The 22,321-nt window shown below is 43.6% G+C and overlaps 1 protein-coding gene and 1 long non-coding RNA gene across 38 annotated transcripts in view; one reads left to right on the top strand and one right to left on the bottom strand.

The window, feature by feature from the left end:
• Positions 1-22,321, top strand: part of TRPM3 (transient receptor potential cation channel subfamily M member 3) — a 903,691-nt gene that overhangs the window by 813,193 nt on the left and 68,177 nt on the right. For 18 of the 34 annotated variants that reach the window (XM_015437270.4, XM_045374339.3, XM_015437268.4 and 15 more), the window contains 6 exons: positions 2,155-2,184; positions 3,062-3,351; positions 4,297-4,525; positions 7,307-7,474; positions 12,656-12,796; positions 19,745-19,873. In XM_015437270.4, coding sequence (XP_015292756.3) covers positions 2,155-2,184; positions 3,062-3,351; positions 4,297-4,525; positions 7,307-7,474; positions 12,656-12,796; positions 19,745-19,873 — 987 coding nt within the window. Of the gene's footprint in view, positions 1-2,154; positions 2,185-3,061; positions 3,352-4,296; positions 4,526-7,306; positions 7,475-12,655; positions 12,797-19,744; positions 19,874-22,321 lie in introns of those variants that run through there. The other 16 variants (XM_015437271.4, XM_015437269.4, XM_015437267.4 and 13 more) reach the window with 3 other exon arrangements.
• Positions 15,094-22,321, bottom strand: part of LOC135967469 (uncharacterized) — a 130,050-nt gene continuing 122,822 nt past the window's right edge. For 2 of the 4 annotated variants that reach the window (XR_010581605.2, XR_012424790.1), the window contains exons 2-4: positions 19,656-19,849; positions 17,382-17,426; positions 15,094-16,323 (exon numbers count right to left, since the gene is read on the bottom strand). This is a non-coding gene — a long non-coding RNA (uncharacterized lncRNA). The remainder of the gene's footprint in view (positions 16,324-17,381; positions 17,427-19,655; positions 19,850-22,321) is intronic. The other 2 variants (XR_012424791.1, XR_012424792.1) reach the window with 1 other exon arrangement.

The following is a 22,321-nucleotide window of genomic DNA, read 5'->3' as shown; positions in this document are numbered from 1 at the left end:
CATACATACACATATATATATATATATATATATATATATATATATATATATATATATTTTTTTTTTTTTGGAGATGCAGTCGCACCCTGTTGCCCAGACTGGAGTGGTGTGATCTCAGCTCACTACAACCTCCACCTCCCAGGTTCAAGCGATTCTCCTACCTCAGCCTCCCAAGTAGCCAGGATTACAGGCACATGCCACTACACTCAGCTAATTTTTGTATTTTTTAGTAGAGATGGGGTTTCGCCATGTTGGCCAGGCTGGTCTTGAACTCCTGACCTCAGGTGATCCGCCTGCTGCCTTGGCCTCCCAAACTGCTGGGATGACAGGAGTGAGCCACTGTGCAGAGTCATGATTTTTATATTTAACAAAGTTTTTTTCTGATTCTGAAAGCATTTTGTGGAACTAGTAAAGAACTTTGAAAACACTTAAAATTTAACAAAAGGGATTTGTTTGAAAATGAAATAATATATATAACAGAATTTTTTAAAAAACACCAATAAGGATAAATAAGAAAAAAATGAAATAGATATTAGCCTAGTAGTCATTTTAGAAGCTGAAAGAGAGAGAGAGAGAGAGAGAGAGAGAGAGAGATTCGGTTCGAGCTGTTCTAACGTGAATAGTCAAATACAATTTGGAGGAACTGTAAGTGCTGTATCCTTACCATTTATTCAAATAACTTTCAAGATGGTGCCCAACCATTCTGAAATATTTAAAAGCTTAAAATTGGTCTTCCTGGCCCCTGAGATGTAATTTTGTATTACCTCCTGTTAAATATAGATCAGGGTCTGTGTCCTTCTGAGTTGCCTTTTCTCTCCGACTCAGCCTGTGCCTGTTTTGCACATTCCCAGCATGGCCAATGATGCTTCCTGTGTGCTAACACTTTCCATGCTATTGAGCACCTTTGCCACCATCAGCACAGGCCCTCTGGCCCCACTCGCTCTTGCCCTGATGTGCAGCAGCAAAGGGAAACAGCCAGCATAAAGCATCTAAACATATTAGTATATTTCTGAATAATATCCCAAGTCTCCAGATAATAGAGGCTTTTCAGAGGTTTGAGAAATACATGATTCGATCTGCTTGATTGAAGGTTTCCTTGTTCATTTGTCTTGGTCTGTTCAGGCTGCTACGACAAAATACCATCAGCTGGATGTCTTATAACAACAGAAATTCATTTCTCACAGTTCTGGAGGGTAGGAAGTCCAAGATCTAGGGACCAACAGATTTACTGTCTGGTGAGAACCTGCTTCCTCATTCATAGTGACACCTTCTCACTGTGTCCTCATCCAGTAGAAGGGTGAATGAGCTGCATTGAGCCTCTTTTATAAGGGTACAAATCCCATTCCTGAGGGCTCTTCTCTCTTGATCTAATCACCTCCCAGAAAGTGTCCTCCCTAATACCATCACCTTTGGAATTAGAATATCAACATATGAATTTGGGGGGCGAAAACATTCAGACCAAAGCACTCGTTCAAATACTAGATGTTGTGAAGGTGTCAGCCAAGCAAGAAAGATGGTTATAGAAGGTGAAAGAAATCTTCGTTCACAAAAGTCATTATCAACCTGCAGGCTCTATCCTCAGGCAATCTCATTACGCCTGGCCAGTTTCCTCATTTTCTGTAGATTCATTAAAATCACCAAATCCAAAATTCTCTTGGAATTTCTATAAATCAGTTCTTCTTGTGGCGTTTTATTTAGCAAAATAAAATAAATGCTATATGGTACAATAGTGTTCTTATAGTACCTGTTTAAAATATGATAGGACTCTTGGAGGCTGGGTGTGGAGGCTCATGCCTATAATCCCAGTACTTTGGGAGGCTGAGGTGGGAGGATCACTTGAGCCCAAGAGTCTGAGACCAGCCTGGCAACATAGTGAGACCCCATCTCTACAAAACGTTTTTAAAAGTTAGCCAAGCATGGTAACGTGCACCTCTACTCTCAGCTACTTGGGGCACTGAAGTAGGAGAATCACTTGAGCCCAGGAGGTTGAGGCTGCAGTGAGCCCTGATTGTGCCTCTGCACTCCAACCCAGGTAACAAAGTGAGACCTTGTCTCAATAAAAACAAAACAAAAAAGATATAATAGGACTCTTCTTACCTTTATGAAAGAAAGATCTAACTGATCTAACTTTGTTCACAACATTTTTTTTAACAGCCCAAAGCCTTGAAACTGCTGGGAATGGAGGTAAGTGTTTGTCCAAATTATTAGTGTCAATGATTTATTCTCTTTGTTACCCATTATATATATGCTATATATATAGTGTATATATATATAATAATATATAGTGTATATATAATATATATACTATATGTAATATATATACTATAAATATATAGTATATATAATGTGTAATACTATATATACTACATACTATAGTATGTATACATTATATATGTATAATTATATATATATAATGTGTCATAAGGGTTCCTCACAGCACCTTTGAAAATTCCACCATGAGGTTGTATCCGCAATGCAAACAAAAAAAAAATCCTATTTGAAATACTAACCTGAAAACCAAGGAAGCATGTAAATTCTAGTAATCAAAATCTATTCGAGTGTTTACAAATGGTGACAGGTCCAAAGGCCAGAACTACTTCAGAATTGCATCTAATAAGTATTCAGAAACTTGAGATAAATTATCCATTTGCCATCTTTTGTTCATGTGGTTACGGTCGTGTATGCAAATAAAAATCTAGGCTGTCCTTATCCTTTCAGCAAAAAGGGTAGTGCTCTCCATCATTAGGTACAAACAACATTACCTTTTGAAGAAATAAATGGACAGAAGTGAAAAGAAAGAAAATGGCCCATTAAAAAATAATTTTTTAAATCAGAGTGTAACAACACTGACATGTTCCCTCAGCACTGTGCTTATACATTTATCATCACCTGTTTTAAAGTTGGGCATGGATGAGCTTGTGAGTTCTTTTAGGACGGAAGCTGGCCTAGTTCATTTCAGTACTGATCCCAGAGCTAGCTGGGAGAAGATATACAATTGCTACTTGCTGAAGTGCACCAATTCATTTCTAACACAGCCTGTGTGATTTCCCTATAATTACAGGATGATATTCCCTTGAGGCGAGGAAGAAAGACAACCAAGAAACGGGAAGAAGAGGTAGACATTGACTTGGATGATCCTGAGATCAACCACTTCCCCTTCCCTTTCCACGAGCTCATGGTGTGGGCTGTCCTCATGAAGCGGCAGAAGATGGCCCTGTTCTTCTGGCAGCACGGTGAGGAGGCCATGGCCAAGGCCCTGGTGGCCTGTAAGCTCTGCAAAGCCATGGCTCATGAGGCCTCTGAGAACGACATGGTTGATGACATTTCCCAGGAGCTGAATCACAATTCCAGGTGGGTCTGCCCAGCAAAGGGCTGGTCGGGGGAGAGGAGGAAAGGTGGGCTCCCAGTGCTGGAAGGTCTGAGCTACTCAGAACTTTAAGGGAAGTCAGTATCACCCCAGTGATGCACACACAGGATGGACACAAACAATTCCCCTTTATTGTGTACAGTGCCACAGACAGTGTGGTACATATAGAAACATGGAACATTTTATTTCATCCTCTCAACTACCCCATTAGTTAGGTCCCATAGTTATACACTTCTTTCAGCTAGGAAAAATGGGGCTCAGAGAATTTAAGATCACACATTTGTGGTGGCAAGGCTGGAATGTGAACTGAAGTTTGACACATTTAACAGGACATACTGCCTGGTGTAGTGGCTCATGCCTGTAATCCCAGCACTTTGGGAGGTTGAGATGTGTGGATCATTTGAGCCCAGAAGTTTGAGACCAGCCTGGGCAACATAGCAAGACCTCATCTCTAAAAAATAATTAAAAATTAGCTGGGTGTGGTGGTGCATGCCTGTAGTCCTAGCTGCTCAGGAGGCTAAGGTGCGAGGATCTCTTGAGCCCAGGGGGTCAAGACTGCAGTGAGCCTTGATCATTCTACTGTACTCCAGCCTGGGAAACAGAGACCCTGTCTCAAAAAAAAAAAAAAAAAGACATACTGTACTCTATTGATTGATTACTCCACCCCCTACACTCATATGACTGAATCTGAGGGCCTGAGTACAGAGATCATATATTGTTTGACTTATACCCCCAGTTCTATACATGGTATCTGGCACATGGTAGATGCTTAGTGGATGTTGGCTGGATGAATTTACAAACAGACCAGACCCCATATGAAACAACTACATCACACAGTGACCACATTTTCTGGTTGGCCAGCAGGTCCACTTTTATCTTATAAGTCTCCAAGCTGACCTGAAGGACTGTCCACCCATTCTGTCTTTCAGAGACTTCGGCCAGCTGGCTGTGGAGCTCTTGGACCAGTCCTACAAGCAGGACGAACAGCTGGCCATGAAACTGCTGACCTATGAGCTGAAGAACTGGAGCAACGCCACGTGCCTGCAGCTTGCCGTGGCTGCCAAACACCGCGACTTCATCGCGCACACGTGCAGCCAGATGCTGCTCACCGACATGTGGATGGGCCGGCTCCGCATGCGCAAGAACTCAGGCCTCAAGGTCAGCGCGCCCAACAAGGCCCTCCTGGCTATGAGGACCGGCGGGTGGGGTGGAGTTTTCCCAGCCAAAATCTGCCGTGGGATTGGGCATCCTCTTATCTCAGGCGGGTGGTTCTAAATCCTGACTGTGCCTCAGAATCCCGTAGAGTGTTGCTTGGTTTTGTTTTTTCCATATAGAGGCTGGGGCTTCCCCCTGGGTCCTGCTGCATCAGCATCTCTAGAGAGGGTGCCCGGACATTAATATTTTTCGGAGGATCCAAAGGGGATGGCCGTGCACAGGTACTGCACGGGCTGCCAGGGCTGCCATTTGCATGAGCAAAGCCAGCTGCACCAGGAGTCCCCACTAGGCCACCTGTCACTGCAGAGGGTGCCTGAACCCCTGGCCCTCCTTGGCATCGTGTCATAGAGACATTGACTCTTACCAGATGTGCTTGAGAGGTCTTTTTAAACTAAAATAAAACTGAGATAGATTTATTTGTAAAGCCATTGCAAGATAATCCTAATCTATTCTTAAGAAAAACAAGTCACAGACCAGTGTGTATAATCTGAGGCCATTTTTAATGTGTCTATGTATAGTTATGTCTGTACAAACTATCCTACAAAAACCGGGAAGGACACATAGTAAATTGTCAGCAGCAGTTACCTCTGAGGTTGAATGGACTATGAAAGGGATGTTACTGTTTTTAAGGGAAATAGGATGGTGTGTAGCGTTTGCTTTTTTAATGTTCTTTTCAGTGTTTTTCAAAGAAAATATGAAACCGAAAAAGGAAAAGAAAGACAGAAAAAAATGGGAGATGGAAGATTGAAAGGATATGGGGAGTTTTTTGTTTGTTTTAATTTAAGGTATACAACATGATGGTTTTGGGGGGGTTTTTTTGAGATTTTTTTGGGGGGGTTGTTTGTTTTTGAGACAAGGTCTTGCTCTGTCACCCAGGCTGGAGTGCAGTGGTGTGATATTGGCTCACCGCAACCTCCAACTCCCACGTTCAAGCGATTCTCCTGCCTCAGCCTCCCGAGTAGCTGGGATTACAGGCACAAGCAACCATGCCTAGCTAATTTTTGTATTCTTAGTACAGATGGGGTTTCGTCATGTTGGTCAGCCTGGTCTTGAACTCCTGACCTCAAGTGATCCACCTGCCTTGGCCTCCCAAAGTGCTGGGATTACAGGCATGAACCTCTGGCGCCCAGACACAACATGATGTTTTGATATACATTGTGAAATGGTCACTCTAGTCAAGCAAATTAGCATATCCGTCATCTTGCCTCATTACCCTTCCTCGTGTGTGTAAGAGCACCTAAAATCTACTCTCTTAGCAAATTTCCAGTATACAGTACCATATTTCAGCTAGAGTCCTCATGTTGTACATGACATCTGTATGGTACATACTCATCCTACATATCTGCAACTTTGTACCCTTTGACCTGTATGGCCCCATTTCCCATTTCCTCCCCTCCTCAACCTCCCCCTGCCCCTGACACCTACCGTTTTATGAGACCAGCACCCCTTCTCCATACCACTCTTCCTGTGGGCTCTTGGCCTAGAGTCACAGAAAGGTTCTGTGATGTGGGTCATGGGCACTCCATAGCCACACTGCTAGTGACCGCCAAGTCCGGCCTCAGGAAGGGAGCCAAGCCAGCTCTCAGCTCTGAGGACAGGGTGTCGTGTCCCCTGAAGACTGCCAGCATGCCACCTGAGCCTTCCTAGGACAGCCAGGCACCCAGAATTCAGCGTCATGAATTCACAGCCATTTTCCGTGAACTACTCTGGTGTCCCTGTGGGCATTCAAGCAAGGACTGTCCCCGCCTCATTACGTGAGGATCATTTTTACTGACCCTTCAGAGGGGTCTTAGCCCCTCCCCTTAGAGCAGTTTCTTCAAGGAGGTTGATGTTTAGAAGTCTTGTGCCCCAGAATTGTTTTAGGATTGAGAGAAGAAGTGAGAGAGGACTTGGGGAATACAGTCAGACGTCAGTATTATCATGCAGAAACACACTTGTTCATTCTGAAGAATGAGACCGCCCTCTCAGAAGAAAGGCTTCTGTATTTAGTGTATAGATGTATGCGTGATGTTTATACATGAGAGAAATATAGGGCTGGCTTCTCCTGGGGCTTGTGTGTAAGGGGATTCTCTCAGTGCATACGGAGCCCACTGGGGTGGGTGTGTGTGTGTGTGTGTGTGTGTGTGTGTTTTCTGCTGTATCGTAGCAAATACCAGGAAGATGCCCTAAAATGAATTAAATGCTTTCCTACATGTATTCTCTCAAGGTCAACTTAGGACAGCATTCTTTTTTTACAGAGATAATCAGATAACACATAATCCACTCCACTTGACACATTAGCAAAGAAAAAAAATGCCAGTGGACAGATGTATGAATTGATTTCACAGTCAAAATCAAGGACTGTCTAATGGTTAAATGTAAATCTGAATTCTTTCCCACTTTTGCCTTAAATAGAGTCTCTTTTTCCTCTGTTACCCACATGCAAAGTGGGTGTTAATTGGGTAAGACAAATTTGGGCAAAATGCTTTTTTCCTCCAAAACTGAGACTGAGCTGTGCAAAATATTTCCTAGATGGGACGAAATGATCCTCTTAGTATTAATATGTTAATATGTTAGTTATTCAGATGTCCAGGTCCCCCACAGAGCATATAACTGTGTGTGCACATGTACACACACATGCGCACAGTCTTATACCCCACACCTCAGGCTCTCTGATTCTAAACAACCACCCTAATCTTAATCCTTTAAATGTGATTATTATTATTATCATTATTATTACTTTAGGTAATTCTGGGAATTCTACTTCCTCCTTCAATTCTCAGCTTGGAGTTCAAGAACAAAGACGACATGCCCTATATGTCTCAGGCCCAGGAAATCCACCTCCAAGAGAAGGAGGCAGAAGAACCAGAGAAGCCCACGAAAGAAAAAGATGAAGAGGACATGGAGCTTACAGTAAGAAAACATTGCACAGTTATTCTCTGTGGGCAGAATTCCTAATCCACTTGTCCCACCAATATGCTCAAGATTCAGTAACTCCTTAGGTCAGACATCTGTTCCCAGCCTTCCACCAAGTTTAACCATGGAGTGCTTTCATTTCAGTATTGCGACCAGGGTATTGGAAAAGTGTAAATAACACGACCGCAGGGTCCACCCATATGTGAAATCTTGCAGCCAGCTAGTGGTGCAGGACAAACCAGTGAAATTCTAAAGCAAGACACCCTACGTTTTCCAAACAAGCAAAGCTTCTTGAACAACCAGATGAGGTATCCGTCTCAGCACACAAAGAAGGAAAGGGAATCCATGATTTTGGAGCAGCCGGCTTCACTGAGCTGGTACTGTTCTGCGGATCAGAAGCTAAGCCTGTATCTGTCTTCAGGGTCAGGCTCACAATTACAGCACTAATTGAATTTTGAGGTTTGTATGCAAAGCTTTTATTAGCTCTTCCTGGTATAATTATAGAGCATAGAGGCTTTGTTCTGCAGAGGGAAGGGGGCAGCTGGACATGGGACAGCTTCTTGCAACCCCCGCCTGAGCAGCGTGACTGCCACTGGCTCATATGCAGGGGCTAAAAATATCACATGCTGTTAAAGGGACAAACAAGGCTTCATAGCTTGGAAGTCATCAAGCAACAGCCCCATAAGGACTTTCTCAATTTGCCTTACCCTCCCTCACCACCCCCGCCAATGACCGTTGCTGTAGTGACCCAGAAGAAGCTATAAGGGGTGAAATCAAAAATTAGTTTTGCTCAGGTGACAAAAGGCCTTTGCACTATTATCCTAGTAGGACAGCAGTGCGAATTGTTTCTCCTGCAGGTAAACAATATTTCCTTCCAGTAGGCTTTTCCTAAAGATCTATTTGCAGACACAATCCCTGACTTACTGAATGAAAGGCCAACTTTTGTTTCAGTTTGAGGATTTGTATAAAAATCTGTGGAGGAGTTGGCTCAGCTCTGTAACAGATGACTGTCTTCCCTAACAATCTCACCATAATTTTGTCCTCCGAATAGAATATAATAGCTTGATCATTAGAAGAAAACTGGCAATAGTAATACTGAATCTTTATTGAATATTTCAGCTGAACGTGTGCTCTGAAACCAGAATCCTGCCCTGTCACCTACTTGCTGTGTGACCTTGGGCACAATTTTATAATCTCAAACACGGGAACAATAATGTTGTCTAACTCACAAGTAGTTGTCTAGTGTAAAAAGTGTGCCTGTAAACTACTTATATTGGAGACTGGCACACTATAAACCAATATTGTTTTAACAGTGCTAAGTGCTTTACACATACTTACTAATGGAATCCTCACGAAAGTCCCACAAGATAGGCACTATTATTGGCCCCATTTTATTTACTTATTTATTTATTTATTTATTTATTTATTTATATTATTTATTTTTAGAGACAGGGTCTCACTCTGTCACCAGGCTGGAGCAAAATGGTGCGATTATAGCTCACTGTAACCTCAAATTTCTGGGCTCAAGGGATCCTCCCACCTCAGCCTCCCAAGTAGCTGGGAATGCAGGTGCACACCACAACACCTGGCCTTTTTTTTTTTTTTTTTTTTTAAGAGATTGCCCAGGCTGATCTTGAACTCCTGGTTTCAAGCAGTCCTCTAGTCTTGGTCTCCCATAGTGCTGGGATTACAGGCATGAGCCACCACGTCCAGCCCTAATTCCTATTTTACAAATGAGGAAACTGACACTCATAGAGGTTAAATTGCTCAAGGATACCCAGCCAGTTAATGGCAAAGCTAAGATTAGAATCCGGGCATACAGACTCCATCAACCACACTTTTAGACGGTAGGTTAAGGGCGAGACAGAATGTCTCTCTAGTCTCAAGCGTGGCTGCTCAGCCTATTTGGTCCACCATGTAGAAGAATCCAAAAGTGATGAATGAGCCTCCAAAGTCAAGTGTGGCACAGTCCTGACATCAGTACACATCCTAGGAAGACAACCAGAAACTGAATCAGCATTCTCTCTCATTGGGTCTCAAGGAAGAAAGCAAAGGGAGGTAGCTTCCCCTGCTCAGCATAGAGCTTTGAGAACCTGATCCTTCAAGAAGCCACCATAAGAGATGCATCTCTAGACTAAGAGCAAAGTTTAGTAACAATAGAATAGACCCTCGCCTTGTTTACTAAGAGCCCAGTAGAAGGCTCTGTAAGAGCATTGCTGCCCGAGCTTCTTCTCCACAGGCAGAAACAGCAGGGAGAAGGAAAGAAGGAAAGGACACGTGGCCTGGCAAACTCAGGGCTGGACAGCAGTTGTCTGTAAAGTGGACCCCTCCCTTGACTTTGATGGCAAATTCTGTCACTGCTCGGGCACTGGTCAGTGGACAGAACCTGGAGAGAACTGCAGAGTGCAGCTCATTGGCACCTCCCCTCCTTTTATGGGATTGATATTTGAGCTTCTGTGTTAAACCAGTATATCCTCTCTTGGAATGGGACATTTTCCTTTGGCGCTTCCAAAATGATACATGAAAATATCAACCTCAATTCACTCCATTTTTGTAGCTTTTAGTAGTTTAGTTCACCTCAAAAGAACTTTCTCAGCTTTGACATCTGTGTCTAGCCAGCATAGATTCTCAAATCATGCCGTGCAGTTTTGTCTATATTTGACCCTGTTAGATTCTACTTTAAGGAATGTCAAAGGAAATGTCTGAATACAGAGAAAAGACACAAACAAAATCAAAAGTTAAGCTGCTTAGGCTGGAATTAATGAAATGTCAAAAATGCTTTACTTAAATCCATGAAAGACAAGCCTTTTACAAAGGCTTCATGCTGGAATATATCTGAATAATAAAGGCAAAACAGGTTTTTGTTTTTGTTTTGAATGCAGTGTTGGATAAATGTCTCCACTTTGCCTAATAAAGTCCCCACAAGTCCACAGACCCAGGGCATGTCTATAGCTCTGTTGGGAAAGTCACCATCCCCAGAAGTTACCCCAAAATGCCACTCTCCAAGATGCCTAAAAACCTTCCAGCTGTCTTTACTTTCATCTCATTGTGTCCCCAAATAGCATTAGATTCTCAAGCATATAAATAAGCAGAACAGAAGCATGATAATTATGTTACATAAATTATAGACAGCCAAATGTCATGTAACCTCAGAGTTTCTTGAGGTCAATGATCAATATTTATAGAACTCTATCACAGTCTAGTGTGTCATGTCCATCAGAAAGATTTACTCCACTCACTGATGAAAATAAACACTTTAATAAGTCGTAGTATGGAATCTAACTTCTTCATTTACTCAAGGGACTTTTCCAGCCAGAGTCCACAAAGGAATGGAAGTTACCTTCTCCAGAAATCCTATTGGTTACAGGTCAATCATTTGTGATTATTACATAGTTGAATAAAGTAGATATTTGAGGTAATGAACAAAGTAGTGGAAACTAATATTTGTATACTTTAGGTAAAGTGGCTTTAAGCCAGAATTATCTAGGTTTGTCTCTATTCTCAATTTCAAAACTCATGCATTGTTTCTATAATGAGCTGTCTCAGCTTTGAGCTCATTTCCCAGTACTCTGTCTTGCCTCAAATCCTTGTCAGTCCTGAGCAGTTATAAAGTTTTACCCTGTCCTCACATGTTATAAAAATCTCCAAACTTTGTGAAACTAGCTTTGTGTTAGAACAGTACTGAAGAATTAAAGCCAAGAAAGTATGCTGTTATAGATTCTAATAACACTTTTTTTTTTCTAGTGAGTGATCTCAACTAGATCATTTTAGTGCAGAGTGTGTAAGAAGGTCTCAGTTCACTTTAAAGCCTAGCTAGTGTTTACTGAGCACTTATTAAGTGCCAGATGCTACCTGACTTGTAGGCCAACCCTACAGTGGGTACTTTATTACCCTCATTTTACAGTTAAAGAAACTAAGTCTCAGAGTGGTTAAAAATCTTTCCCGTGGTGCCACCGATTTGAAGTGTCTGAGTTAGGACTCAGTCTCCCATCTGAGTTACCCAGGGCCTGGAACTCTTCCTCAGTTAAATTATTATAGTTGTTGTCACTGCTACTGTTGTCATGAATGAGAAGGAAATGATTCTATTCTCAAGGAAGTTTCCACCATCTTGGAGATGAGGACCTCTCAAGGTCAGGCCTGACTGGAATCCTTCTCCTAGCTCATGTAGCTGCAGAGGCAGGCAGTGTTCACAGGAACCACCATAAAACTAGTACAAGCAGTAATTCAGGATTTACAGTGTTTGAAATCAGGGAGCCAAGACACATGCCTAAGGGTCAGGGAGATGTCCCTAATTGTATTAGACCCGTTTTCACATGGCCATAAAGATACCACCTGAGACTGGGTAACTAACTTATAAACAAAAGAGGCTTAATTGACTGACACTTCTGCATGGCTGAAGAGACCTTGGGAAACTTACAATCATGGTGGAAGGCAAAGGGAAAGGAAGGCATGTCTTACATGGTGGCAAGAGAGAGAGAGTGAGGAAATGCCACACTTTAAACCATCAGCTCTCATGAGAACTCACTATCACCAGAACAGCATGGGGGAAACTGCCCCCATGATCCAATCACCTCCCACCAGGTCCCTCCCTTGACACGTGGAGATTACAATTCAAGATGAGATTTGGGTGGAGACACAGAGCCAAACCATATCACTAACCTAACTAAGTTCCAGGCACTGCAGATCATTTACCTCTTGAGTATTCACAACCTTTGGATAAATTAGGTATGCTGGTCCAATTTACCTTTGACTTAAGGGTCATTAGCATTTGAAGAGACAGAATTTGAATCCAGATCTAGCCTGTTTCATGATAGAGAGAGAGAGAGAGCAGGTGGGGAGGAAGAATAGATTCTTGAAGTCTGGCCTTCCCAGGCTACACCCTTTCTTCCTCTCTGGACTCTGGGTATCATCTATTGCCCACATCTTCTACAAGACCCAAGGTGGAAGAGAAGAGAATAGTCAAGAACTATACCCAAGGCCTTCCATCTCAGGCAAAGGGTATTCACAGATTATACGTGTAGTGCAAATGCACTCATAGGAAAGGTACAACCTCTAAATCTCTGGGGCCTTGAGTTCTTAGGTTCTATGGGCATCCTTTCCTCATCTGTAAAATAAGCACATTGAATTACATGCTCTCCAGAGCCCTGCCATGATAGTATCGATTCTCTTCCACCATAGGCAATGTTGGGACGAAACAACGGGGAGTCCTCCAGGAAGAAGGATGAAGAGGAAGTTCAGAGCAGGCACCGGTTAATCCCCCTCGGCAGAAAAATCTATGAATTCTACAATGCACCCATCGTGAAGTTCTGGTTCTACACAGTAAGCACATTTCCCTTTCTCCTTCCTAGTGGATGGCCACAAGGAGCCAACGTCCATTTCTCATGCACCTGTGTGGTTTTCTCTGCAAGTCGTAAGTGCCACACACAGGAGTGAAAGTTCTGTGACCTTGCTTTTTCAATAGCTTTGCAAGATTTGTGGCATTTTGTTAGGCAGCTTTCACAGGCCACATTTGGCCTCCTCTCAGAAAATAGAGGAAATGGTGGAGGTGAGAACTAACAAACAGAAATAGAGGTGAGATGAGTATGAGTCTTGTCTAACAGGAAAGTAGATACGCTTTTCTGAAATACTTGATGTTTTGAATGGATGAGGGCTAGATCACAGTTGCCCATTTTAGATGCCAGTCCTGGATTTGGGGCTACTTTTGGCAGGTAAGGAGTGAGGAGAGTGTGGAAGTAACACCACTAAAGAAGGCAGTGTGTGTGCGTGTGTGTGTGTAACTACTCCCAATCTGCTAGTGTCATCAAACAACCTTTCTTGTTCCAACACAATTAACAATATGCAAACAGCAGCAGCAAAAACTACTCAAAGGAAACCTACAATCATGGCTAATATTGCTTAGTATGCAGATCATGTAAACATTTTCTGCCTACAAAAGAGTGGATTGTCCTTGAAATGACCTTCTGATATGGTAGAAATGGTTCAATTATTGGTTCTCCACGTCTACTGTTCAGTGATTATTTTTTAAGGTGAGCTTTTGGCCCAGGTCATCTCTGATTCTTTCCAGCCACAGTGGAACTGTGCCAGATGAAGGATAGTGCATCTGTATTTTTAGCCCTTGCCACAACCAGCTGCATAGCAGTCATTTGAGTCAGCAACAGGATAATCTGAATCTGAGGCCAAAATGACTCAAATGACCAGATGAGGTGCTTTTCATGTGGTCCTGTGTGCTAACACTTCACATTGACTTTAAAGTTGGGTTTCTCTACTTCAATGCTATTAACATTTAGGGCAGGATAATTCTTCATTGTGGGGGGCTGCCCTCAACAGGTAGCATGTTTTACAGCATGTCTGGCCTCTACTCAGTGGCAACTCTTCATCCCCCAAGTATGACAAGCAAAATGTCTCCAGACATTGCTAAATGTCCCCTTGTGGGATAAAATTGCCACCATTCGGAAACTACCACTTTGAGGTGTGGTCTTGAGAGAGGAGAGGATATTATCAAAATATAAATATTAGATGTTTTCAGTGAAGTAAAAATTCAAATTTATCAATGGTAGGAAAAGAGAAAAATTATCTCCCCCCAAAAATAACTGAGGCATGCAAAAATAATTTCTATTCATATATTTTATACAGCTCTATATTATTTTTAACCTTGCAGAAAACAGCTTAGTGGTGACAAGCATGGACTTTGGAATCAGACAGCCTGGGTGGGAATCCCATCTGCACCTCTTACCATGTGCCCTCAAAGAACTTAATTTCCCATTCTGTCCACAGTTTTCTTAAGATGCCAATAGTAGTAGTTCTGATTTTATAGGATTTAATGAAGATTAAATGTGTTAAAACATATAAAGCACTTAGAACAGTTCCTTGACATGTAAGTACAACGTAACTGTGACTATTGTTTCTTCTAGGCTATTCACATTGCATAGCAATAGATAGTGTTGTGTTCATCCATCCACTCAACAAAAATAATATCTTTTATTGAGCACCTACTATGTTTGAGGCAATGTTCTAGGTACTATTTAAGTACTCTCTGTAATCCTAACAACCATTTTATCAAGATAATATTTATTTATTTATTTAGGAGAGACAGGGTCTTACTCTGTCACCCAGACTGGAGTGCAGTGGTAAGATCTTGGCTCACTGCAACCTCCACCTCCTGGGTTCCAGTGATTCTCATGTCTCAGCCTCCCAAGTAGCTGGGATTACAGATGTGTACCACCACACCCAGCTAATTTTTGTATTTTTAATAGGGATGGGGTTTTGCCATGTTGGTCAGGCTGGTCTCGATCTATGGGCCTGCGTCAGCCTCCCAAAGTACTGGGATTATAGGCGACAGCCACTGCACCCAGCCTAAGATAATATTTTTGGAGCTATTTTACACCCAGGTCTGTCCTTCCTTTAATATTATGATACCCCAACTGTTAGCTTAGAACAACGCTTGGCAAACTACAGCTCTCAGGCCAAATTCAACCCATGGCCTATGACTGTGGCCTGCAAACTAAGAATGGTTTTTACATTTTTAAAGGGTCAAAATAAAATTTAAAAAGGAATACTTGAGACATATATTCAAATTGTAGTGTCCATAAATAATTGGAGCACAGGCAGACTCTTAATTTCTGTTAAAGGAATTTAATTGAGCAATGAACAATTCGTGAATGGGACAGCCTTCCAAGCCAGAGGAGGCTCAGAGACTCCAGCAGGGCCACGTGGTGGAAGAATTATGGACAGAAAACGGAAGTGACGTACACAAACAGCTGGATTGGTTACAGCTCAGCATTTACCTTATTTGAACACATTTTGAGCAGTTGGCTACATTTGATTGACTGAAATTCAGTGATTGGTCTTGTTACACCTTCATTTGTTATAGTTCACAATGTACAGAGAAAACTTTAGGCCGAACTTAAAATATGTAAGGAGGCAGCTTTAGGCTAAACCTCATTTAACATTACCAGTAGGCTGCCTGCTTTTGTGCTACCACATCGAGTTAATGAGTGGTGAGAGACAGAGAGAGGCTATCAGGTCTACAAAGCCTTAAAAGTTGTTAACCAGTTGGCCATTTGCAGAAAAAGTTTACAGACTGCTGAGAGCAGAAATCAGTAGACATAATAGTATCAACATTTCTAAAACTTCCATGATGACAAGGGCGTTTTGTTAGAAATGCGAATTTCTAGCCCCATCATAGACCCATGGAATCAAATCTTCATGAAGGAGCCTAAGAGGCTGTGTTAGTTTAACTAGCTTCCCAGGCGAAACTTGTGATTAGAGATGCTTGAGACACGCTGCTTTGCTTATGTCATTGGCAGCTTGTTGGGAGGCTGCCTCTTTGGGGGGTGGGGCCTGTGTGTCCAGCACTCTTCTGCATGGCTGAGTTGGCCTCAGTAAACCCATCAGACTGGATCCCCCAGATCCGTTCAGTTGTGTTTTCATGATTCTCCAAAATTCATCTTCACGTATCGACAAAGCCCAGGCCTCGAGGAAGTGATCGGAAATGAGGTATGCCAGTCTTTTGAATCACCAGACATGCCTAACGATACAATTCAGTTTCAGATTGAAGGTCCCATGTACTTTACTTGGGGCTGTGTTTTTCTCTGTAAGAGTATTTCTCACCAGATTTCCAAAAATGGTGTGTCCTACTCTCCCAAGTTTCTGAAAGGTAGGACACACCTCATTTCCATGTAACCTCACTTCTGCATTGTAGCAAGTTTCTCTAGGAGTAGGTTGGGTCCTCTTCTGGTCCGAGAAGAAAGCAGGCAGGGGTCCAGCTGGCTCCTCGACCCTGCTTGTGTTGAGAGCCTATTTCAGGTATCCGGCTGGAGAGGATTCAAATTCAAGGTGTGAAGTGGCTGTAGGTCAGAGGACACAGTGCATACTCTGAGTTTCTCTAGCAGTGACCAACTCTACCCTCTACGAGACCATGTGCCCTTCTGCTCTCCAGAGGTAGTAGAAAAAGGCCCAGGTAGAAGTGAGGAAGAGCAAAGCCCCACCAGGGATCCATAGCAAGCTGTGGCAGGCTTTGGTGCTTGTGTTTGACAGTTTAAGAAGCATGAATCTTAGTTAATGGAAAATGCATAGAAAGATTATATGTTAATAACATACAAATTCTTAGAGTTCTCCCACTGACTGACTTAAATAAGACTCATAGGTTCAAAAGCTTGGACATTCTACATGCAGATTGTTAAAGCTTACAGAATATATATATATACACACATACAATTAAAGCATGTCATGTCAAGATAATCTACAGCAAGGCTGCATGAATGTTGGTGAGTTCTGTGATAGGCTGCTTCCAAGACAGCAGCCAGTCCTCTGTTGTGCCATCTAAACATAAGACCCTATTTTCAGAAGTCTGTATTTTGAGAGTTGTACCAAAATATTATATTATAGCTTGACTATGGAAAAAGTTCGTTATAGAGTAACTGTGATGTAAAAACCAGGCAGGGGCTAAAAATGATGAATGTGGAGGAAGCATAACCAATAATGAGGGCAATTTTAAAAAGAAAAAAAAGGGGAGAGGTGTGAATAGTTAATTAATCGGGGATCAAAGGGAAGTAAGGACTAAGGGAAGAGGAGACAAAAAGAATTCTTGAAAAAAAGAGGTGGATATTAGCCAGCATTTATTGGGTCTCTACAGTGTGTTGGGAGAGACAGACAGACAGACAGATAGATATCTAGATCCCTAGTCATTACAAAGCCCCTATAAGGAAAGTGGAAGTGATCCCATGTTACAGAATGGAGGCCCAGGAAGGTTAACCTTACAAAAGATGATACATCTAGGAAGTACGTGAGCTGGAATTTAAATGATTTAAATACAAGCATCACTGATACCTATGCCTACCTTCCTTCCACTAAACACATTAGACTTGTATTCAGAGGACAGATGTAGGTTCAAGGAGTTACTTACGTACTAAAATGCAGAGGTTCTGGAAGAATGTGCATGTCACTGGGCCTACATATGAAAAGAGAAGATAATGCTTTGGAATGTTTTGCAATGAATTGGGCAAAATGATAAAACCAGGGCAGTTAACAATATTCATTTCCCCTATAAGTGATGGAATTTGACCCAACTAAGAGAAGGAAGCAAGGAGAGAGAAGGATTTTAAGTCAGAAGGAGGCTGAGAGTATATTTTAGAGTTCTAACCACTGAAGTCCTTTTTTTGTTTTTTGCAGTCTGTACTCACAGGACTACAGAATTAATGCCAGTGTATTATAATGGTAAACGGAAACCATATGAACCAAGTTCCATTTTGAACTGATTTTTAAACAGCGTCCTACACAATTTTAAGTAAACTCTTTCATGAGAAGTTTTCATGATTTGCCAATGCTCCTGAAGATGGGGAGGGGTAGGAACCTAGTCATAGGTTGAAATGATAGGCCCTGGGGGATGGGGGGGTGCCAGCACAAACCATGCAGGTAGAGAGTGAGCCCAGATGTCCAGCTCTCATAAGTGATCTTATTTAACTCTGACCTACTTCACCCTTTAAGTGATGAACTTGAGGTCAGGAGTTCAAGACCAGCCTGGCCAACATGGTGAAACCCCCGTTTCTACTAAAAATACAAAAATTAGCCAGACACGGTGGCAGGTGCCTGTAATCCCAGCTACTCGGGGGGCTGAGGCACAAGAATCGCTTGAACCCACGAAGAGGAGATTTGCAGAGAGCCAGGATCACAGCACTGCACTCCAGCCTGGGCAATAGAGTGAGACTCAGTCTCCAAAAAAAAAAAAAAAAAAAAGATTCCATTCATTCACCCGGGCCTGGTGGCTCAAGCCTGTAATCCCAGCATTTTGGGAGGCCAAGCTGGGGGGATCTCTTGAACCCAGGAGTTTGAGATCAGTCTGGCCAACAAAGTGAGATGCTGTCTCTACTAAAAATACAAAAACTTAGCTGGCCGTGGTGGCACGTGCCTATTGTCCCAGCTACCCAGGAGGCTGAAGTAGGAAAATCACCTGAGCCCAGGAAGTCAATGCTACAAGAAGCCGAAATCACAATGCCACTGCACTCCAGCCTGGGCGGCGGGAGTGAGACTCTGTCTCAAAACATAAGAGAATCCTTCTATTAGAAAAGGAAAGGGGAAGGTAGAGAGGGAGGGAGGAAGTTTTCTTAGTAGAGAAAGCAGCATATCCCCCAGAGAGGCTGCAGCTTCCTCCACCTTCTAAGCTGCCTTCCCAGCTCCAAAGTCGCGCAGTACCTCCAGACCCCTCAAGGCCTCAATCCTTTCACCCACAATGTGTCTATTCTTTGGTACAACCACTCTGAAGAGTGCAGCAGATTTTAATAAACTCCCTCTTGGTTCCTGCTCACGGCCCCTGAGGTCCCTAAGGCCAGTGAGTACCTCACTCAACTTGCAGCATTGCCTAAGGAAGGCCCAGCTAGTCTGCCATTTCCCTTAAGGTGAGTCTTTGCTCAAGGCTCCTCAGCCCCTTATGCAAGAGCCTCACCAGTTTCTCTGCACTTCACTCACCTTAACACAACTGAATCTTCCAAGAACAGTCACCAAACCCTGGGGAGTGCTTCCCAGACATCCAGCAATTCAGCCAGTCACATCAGGATTCAACCCCAAAGAGCCAGAGCCTCTTGGGGATTAAACCCCACGCCCGTCCACAAAAGGCCACACAGACCCTTTCCTTTCTATAAATTGTGTTGTCTTTTCTTGTGTTATTTCAATGAAGCCGACACCAAGGAGGAATATTTTAACTTGGGTAGGGCAGGAAAGTGGTGAAATGAAAACACGTGAAGCCCTCCCAGGGCACTGACAAACCAAACTCTTTAAGCCTGGGCTAATTTTATGTTGGGTTGACCAGTTTACAGGTGTTACATGCGTCTTCCTTTTCTTCTCACAGACACATATTCTGCCTGGTATTCATGAAGCAAAAATCCACTGTGCTGCCCTAGTTTAAGAACCTAAGGTCCACGCCTGACCAAGAGCAGCCACTGACAGCCAAGGTTCCCTTTTTAGCCAAGAAAACACACACACAGAAATGGGTAACTGCAAGACGAAATGATGCATCATGACACATAGATTTAAGCAAAGCACCAGAGCCCCCAGAGACACATGTACGGGTCAAAAGGAAGATTGCATATTATAATCTTTCAAGTACTACTGTCTTTTCTAATTCTTTTGGTAGTTTAGCACCTTGAGTTCATTTTGTCATAAATTCTGTGTCTTGCTTGCTGACCTTGTTCTGTGCTGCTGTGCAGTGGCCGTGGCTGACACTGAGGCTCCTGGGCCTGAACAGCCAGACCACTGTATTGTATTTCCTTACAGCTGGCGTATATCGGATACCTGATGCTCTTCAACTATATCGTGTTAGTGAAGATGGAACGCTGGCCGTCCACCCAGGAATGGATCGTCATCTCCTATATTTTCACCCTGGGAATAGAAAAGATGAGAGAGGTAACAGCTTTTATAAACTAAAACATAAGAGAAAGACAGTGGTTAAGTTCTATCTGTGGACGGAGGGGACAGGAAGATGCCTGGGATGCAGATGAAGCCGGAAACTGTTTTCTCTAACGCTACCACAGCTGCTGCTTAGCTCTGACAAACCTGGGAAGGCTCACAGTGTGGTGCTGATAGGGGTATAACTCCCTGAGTGCTTAGGATTTGGTCTATTCTCTGCTAACATAGCTTTTGTCCCAAGAAGGCCTCCAGTTGTTTTTGATGCCGTTTACATGTCTTTCCTCATCCCTATAAACATGACTTTCTAGATTTTGCCACTTTTAACTCCCATTTCACCCCCTTATTCTGGGTGTCTTCGGACACAGCCTGCCAATACCTGTGACTCTCCAGATGTGTTTCGGCTGTTCTAGGAGGAACTCTGCTTTCACTCATTCATTGGATTTATTCTCTGGTTTATTTCTTCTCAACATTGTGCTCGCACCTGCTGGACACCAACCACTCTGCCAGCGGTAGGGACCACCAAGGCGGACTGAACGCAGGTCCTTCGGGTTGTGGGTGCAGCGTCCCCTCTTTTCTCCCCCAACTTCTATGGCCTAAAAGGAGCCCTCAAAATGCCACCCCTAAGTGGTTTATTTGAAATCAGAGCCAACCTCAGGGGCCCATCAGATTCAGAGCTGCTAAAAAGAATGTGATCAAGCAAAAGTCCACAAGAGGGCTCTGCAGCCCCGCTCAATGTTCACCCCGAGCTCCTATTTCATCAGGGAAAGCCATTAGGGAAGAAAGGTTTAGGAGGTAGTGCTGATTTCTCTTTCCTGAAATGACAGTAAGCAGGACAGGCCCTTTCTGGAGGAAATGCTCCCATTCAAGTCCACTGAGTCTTTAAGAGCTCAGGAACAACCCTAATTGCTGTACTACAGCGGGTGGGAAAACATACTGGGCACCATAGGAAAAAACGGACTCCTGCAAATCCACAACTTCACTCTTGCCTTCATTACAAAGACAGGTTAAAAGGCAAGCGTTTCAGCTCTAGAATGTTCTCTTCCAGAGAAAAGATGCGGTATCTCTTAGACGCAGTTGTACTGGGATCCAAATGTCTTATCTCTTAAGCCCTTCTCTTGAGTTTTTAAACTATTTGGGGGATATTTTAACTCCGACTACCCTCTCCCCATCCTGAGAACCTGGGAGTGGGTCTGCTAGTCCCATTTTACAAGCGCCTGGATTGAGAAAAAAAAAAAAAAAAGGAACGCTTTGCCTTGTTCCAGCGAGTCGTCTACACTTCGGTCTTCCCATTCATGGTGACTTTTCTTCTTGACCAATGTTGTGGATTTCCCATTTGTAAACTGAAAAACAGTAATAAATTTGCTTTGGTCTTTGTGCAGCTCTCTGAGAACTGAGGCCTGCTCCTGCTGGGGCCCTGTGGCTGTGCTGTGCCAGCTGGCACTCGAGCGATTTAACGCCTAGAAGCATATTCCTTCCCCATGATAAGCAGAAAAGGGAAGGACTCGAGCAGGGAGATTGGAGTCTCTCCAGGGACCAGACTGGGAGAAGACAGGGAGCAGTCTGTACTCCACGGACTGTTCTGGCAGAGGCAGCCAAATGGGCAAGCTGCCAGGAGCCTCGAGGCCTGGATATCCATTTCTCCTGAAGAGGCATAGGATAGTAGGGCGGGCAGGGCTTTGGAGGCTGGGGTCAGGAAGGGGTCAACCGAAGACTCCTCGCTTCCTGTGGGGAGTGAGGCAGTGACCACCTCCGAGTCTGACCTTTTCCTCTGCAGCCCAGTGAGGTGGCGCCCCAACCCCTGAACTCACTGAAGAGTTGCTTGACGACCAAGGGGTGAGGACCCCACAGGCCGTGCCCTTCCTGCCTCCTCACAGTCAGCACGCAGGACCTCCAGGGCTCAGACGCAAGATCCTGGAAATGTGGAAAAGTTTGCATGCTTTGGTGCCTTCCCAGGAATACACAAGGAAGGCTTTGTGGTTTCCCATGATGCCCCCATTCCCAGCCCACATACTTCTGCCTGGAGTCACTAAAGCAAGCCCCGGTAATCCCTTAATAGCATGGCACTGTTTACAGTGTGCGTGGGTAGACGTTATCTCATCTGGATCCTCCCCCGACCCCACAACCCTATGAGGTCGATGGCGTGACTATGATGACATCCCACTGCACAGGTCTGGGAACTGAGACTTGGGGTTTAAGCCATTTCCCCGTATCCCGCAGCTAGAAAGGACAACTGAGTATGAAACCTGACGGATCCATCCCTAGACTTAGTGCTCTTTCTACTCTCCCACGATGCTCCTCAGGCTCCCAGGGTTCTAAGACAGGTGCCTGAGGGCTGGTTCGAGAGGTGGAGGAGGGAAGGGGGACTTGACTTTCCACTTCTGCTTCACCCCGGACTATTCTGCTCTCATCTCATCTCTTTTTTTTAATGTTGGGACTTTACTAAAA

Source organism: Macaca fascicularis, chromosome 15, assembly GCF_037993035.2.
Source record: "Macaca fascicularis isolate 582-1 chromosome 15, T2T-MFA8v1.1".
In the NCBI taxonomy this organism is placed as follows: domain Eukaryota; kingdom Metazoa; phylum Chordata; class Mammalia; order Primates; family Cercopithecidae; genus Macaca; species Macaca fascicularis.
The sequence above is the reverse complement of the archived record's forward strand: the minus strand, read 5'-3'. Positions and strand labels throughout refer to the sequence as shown.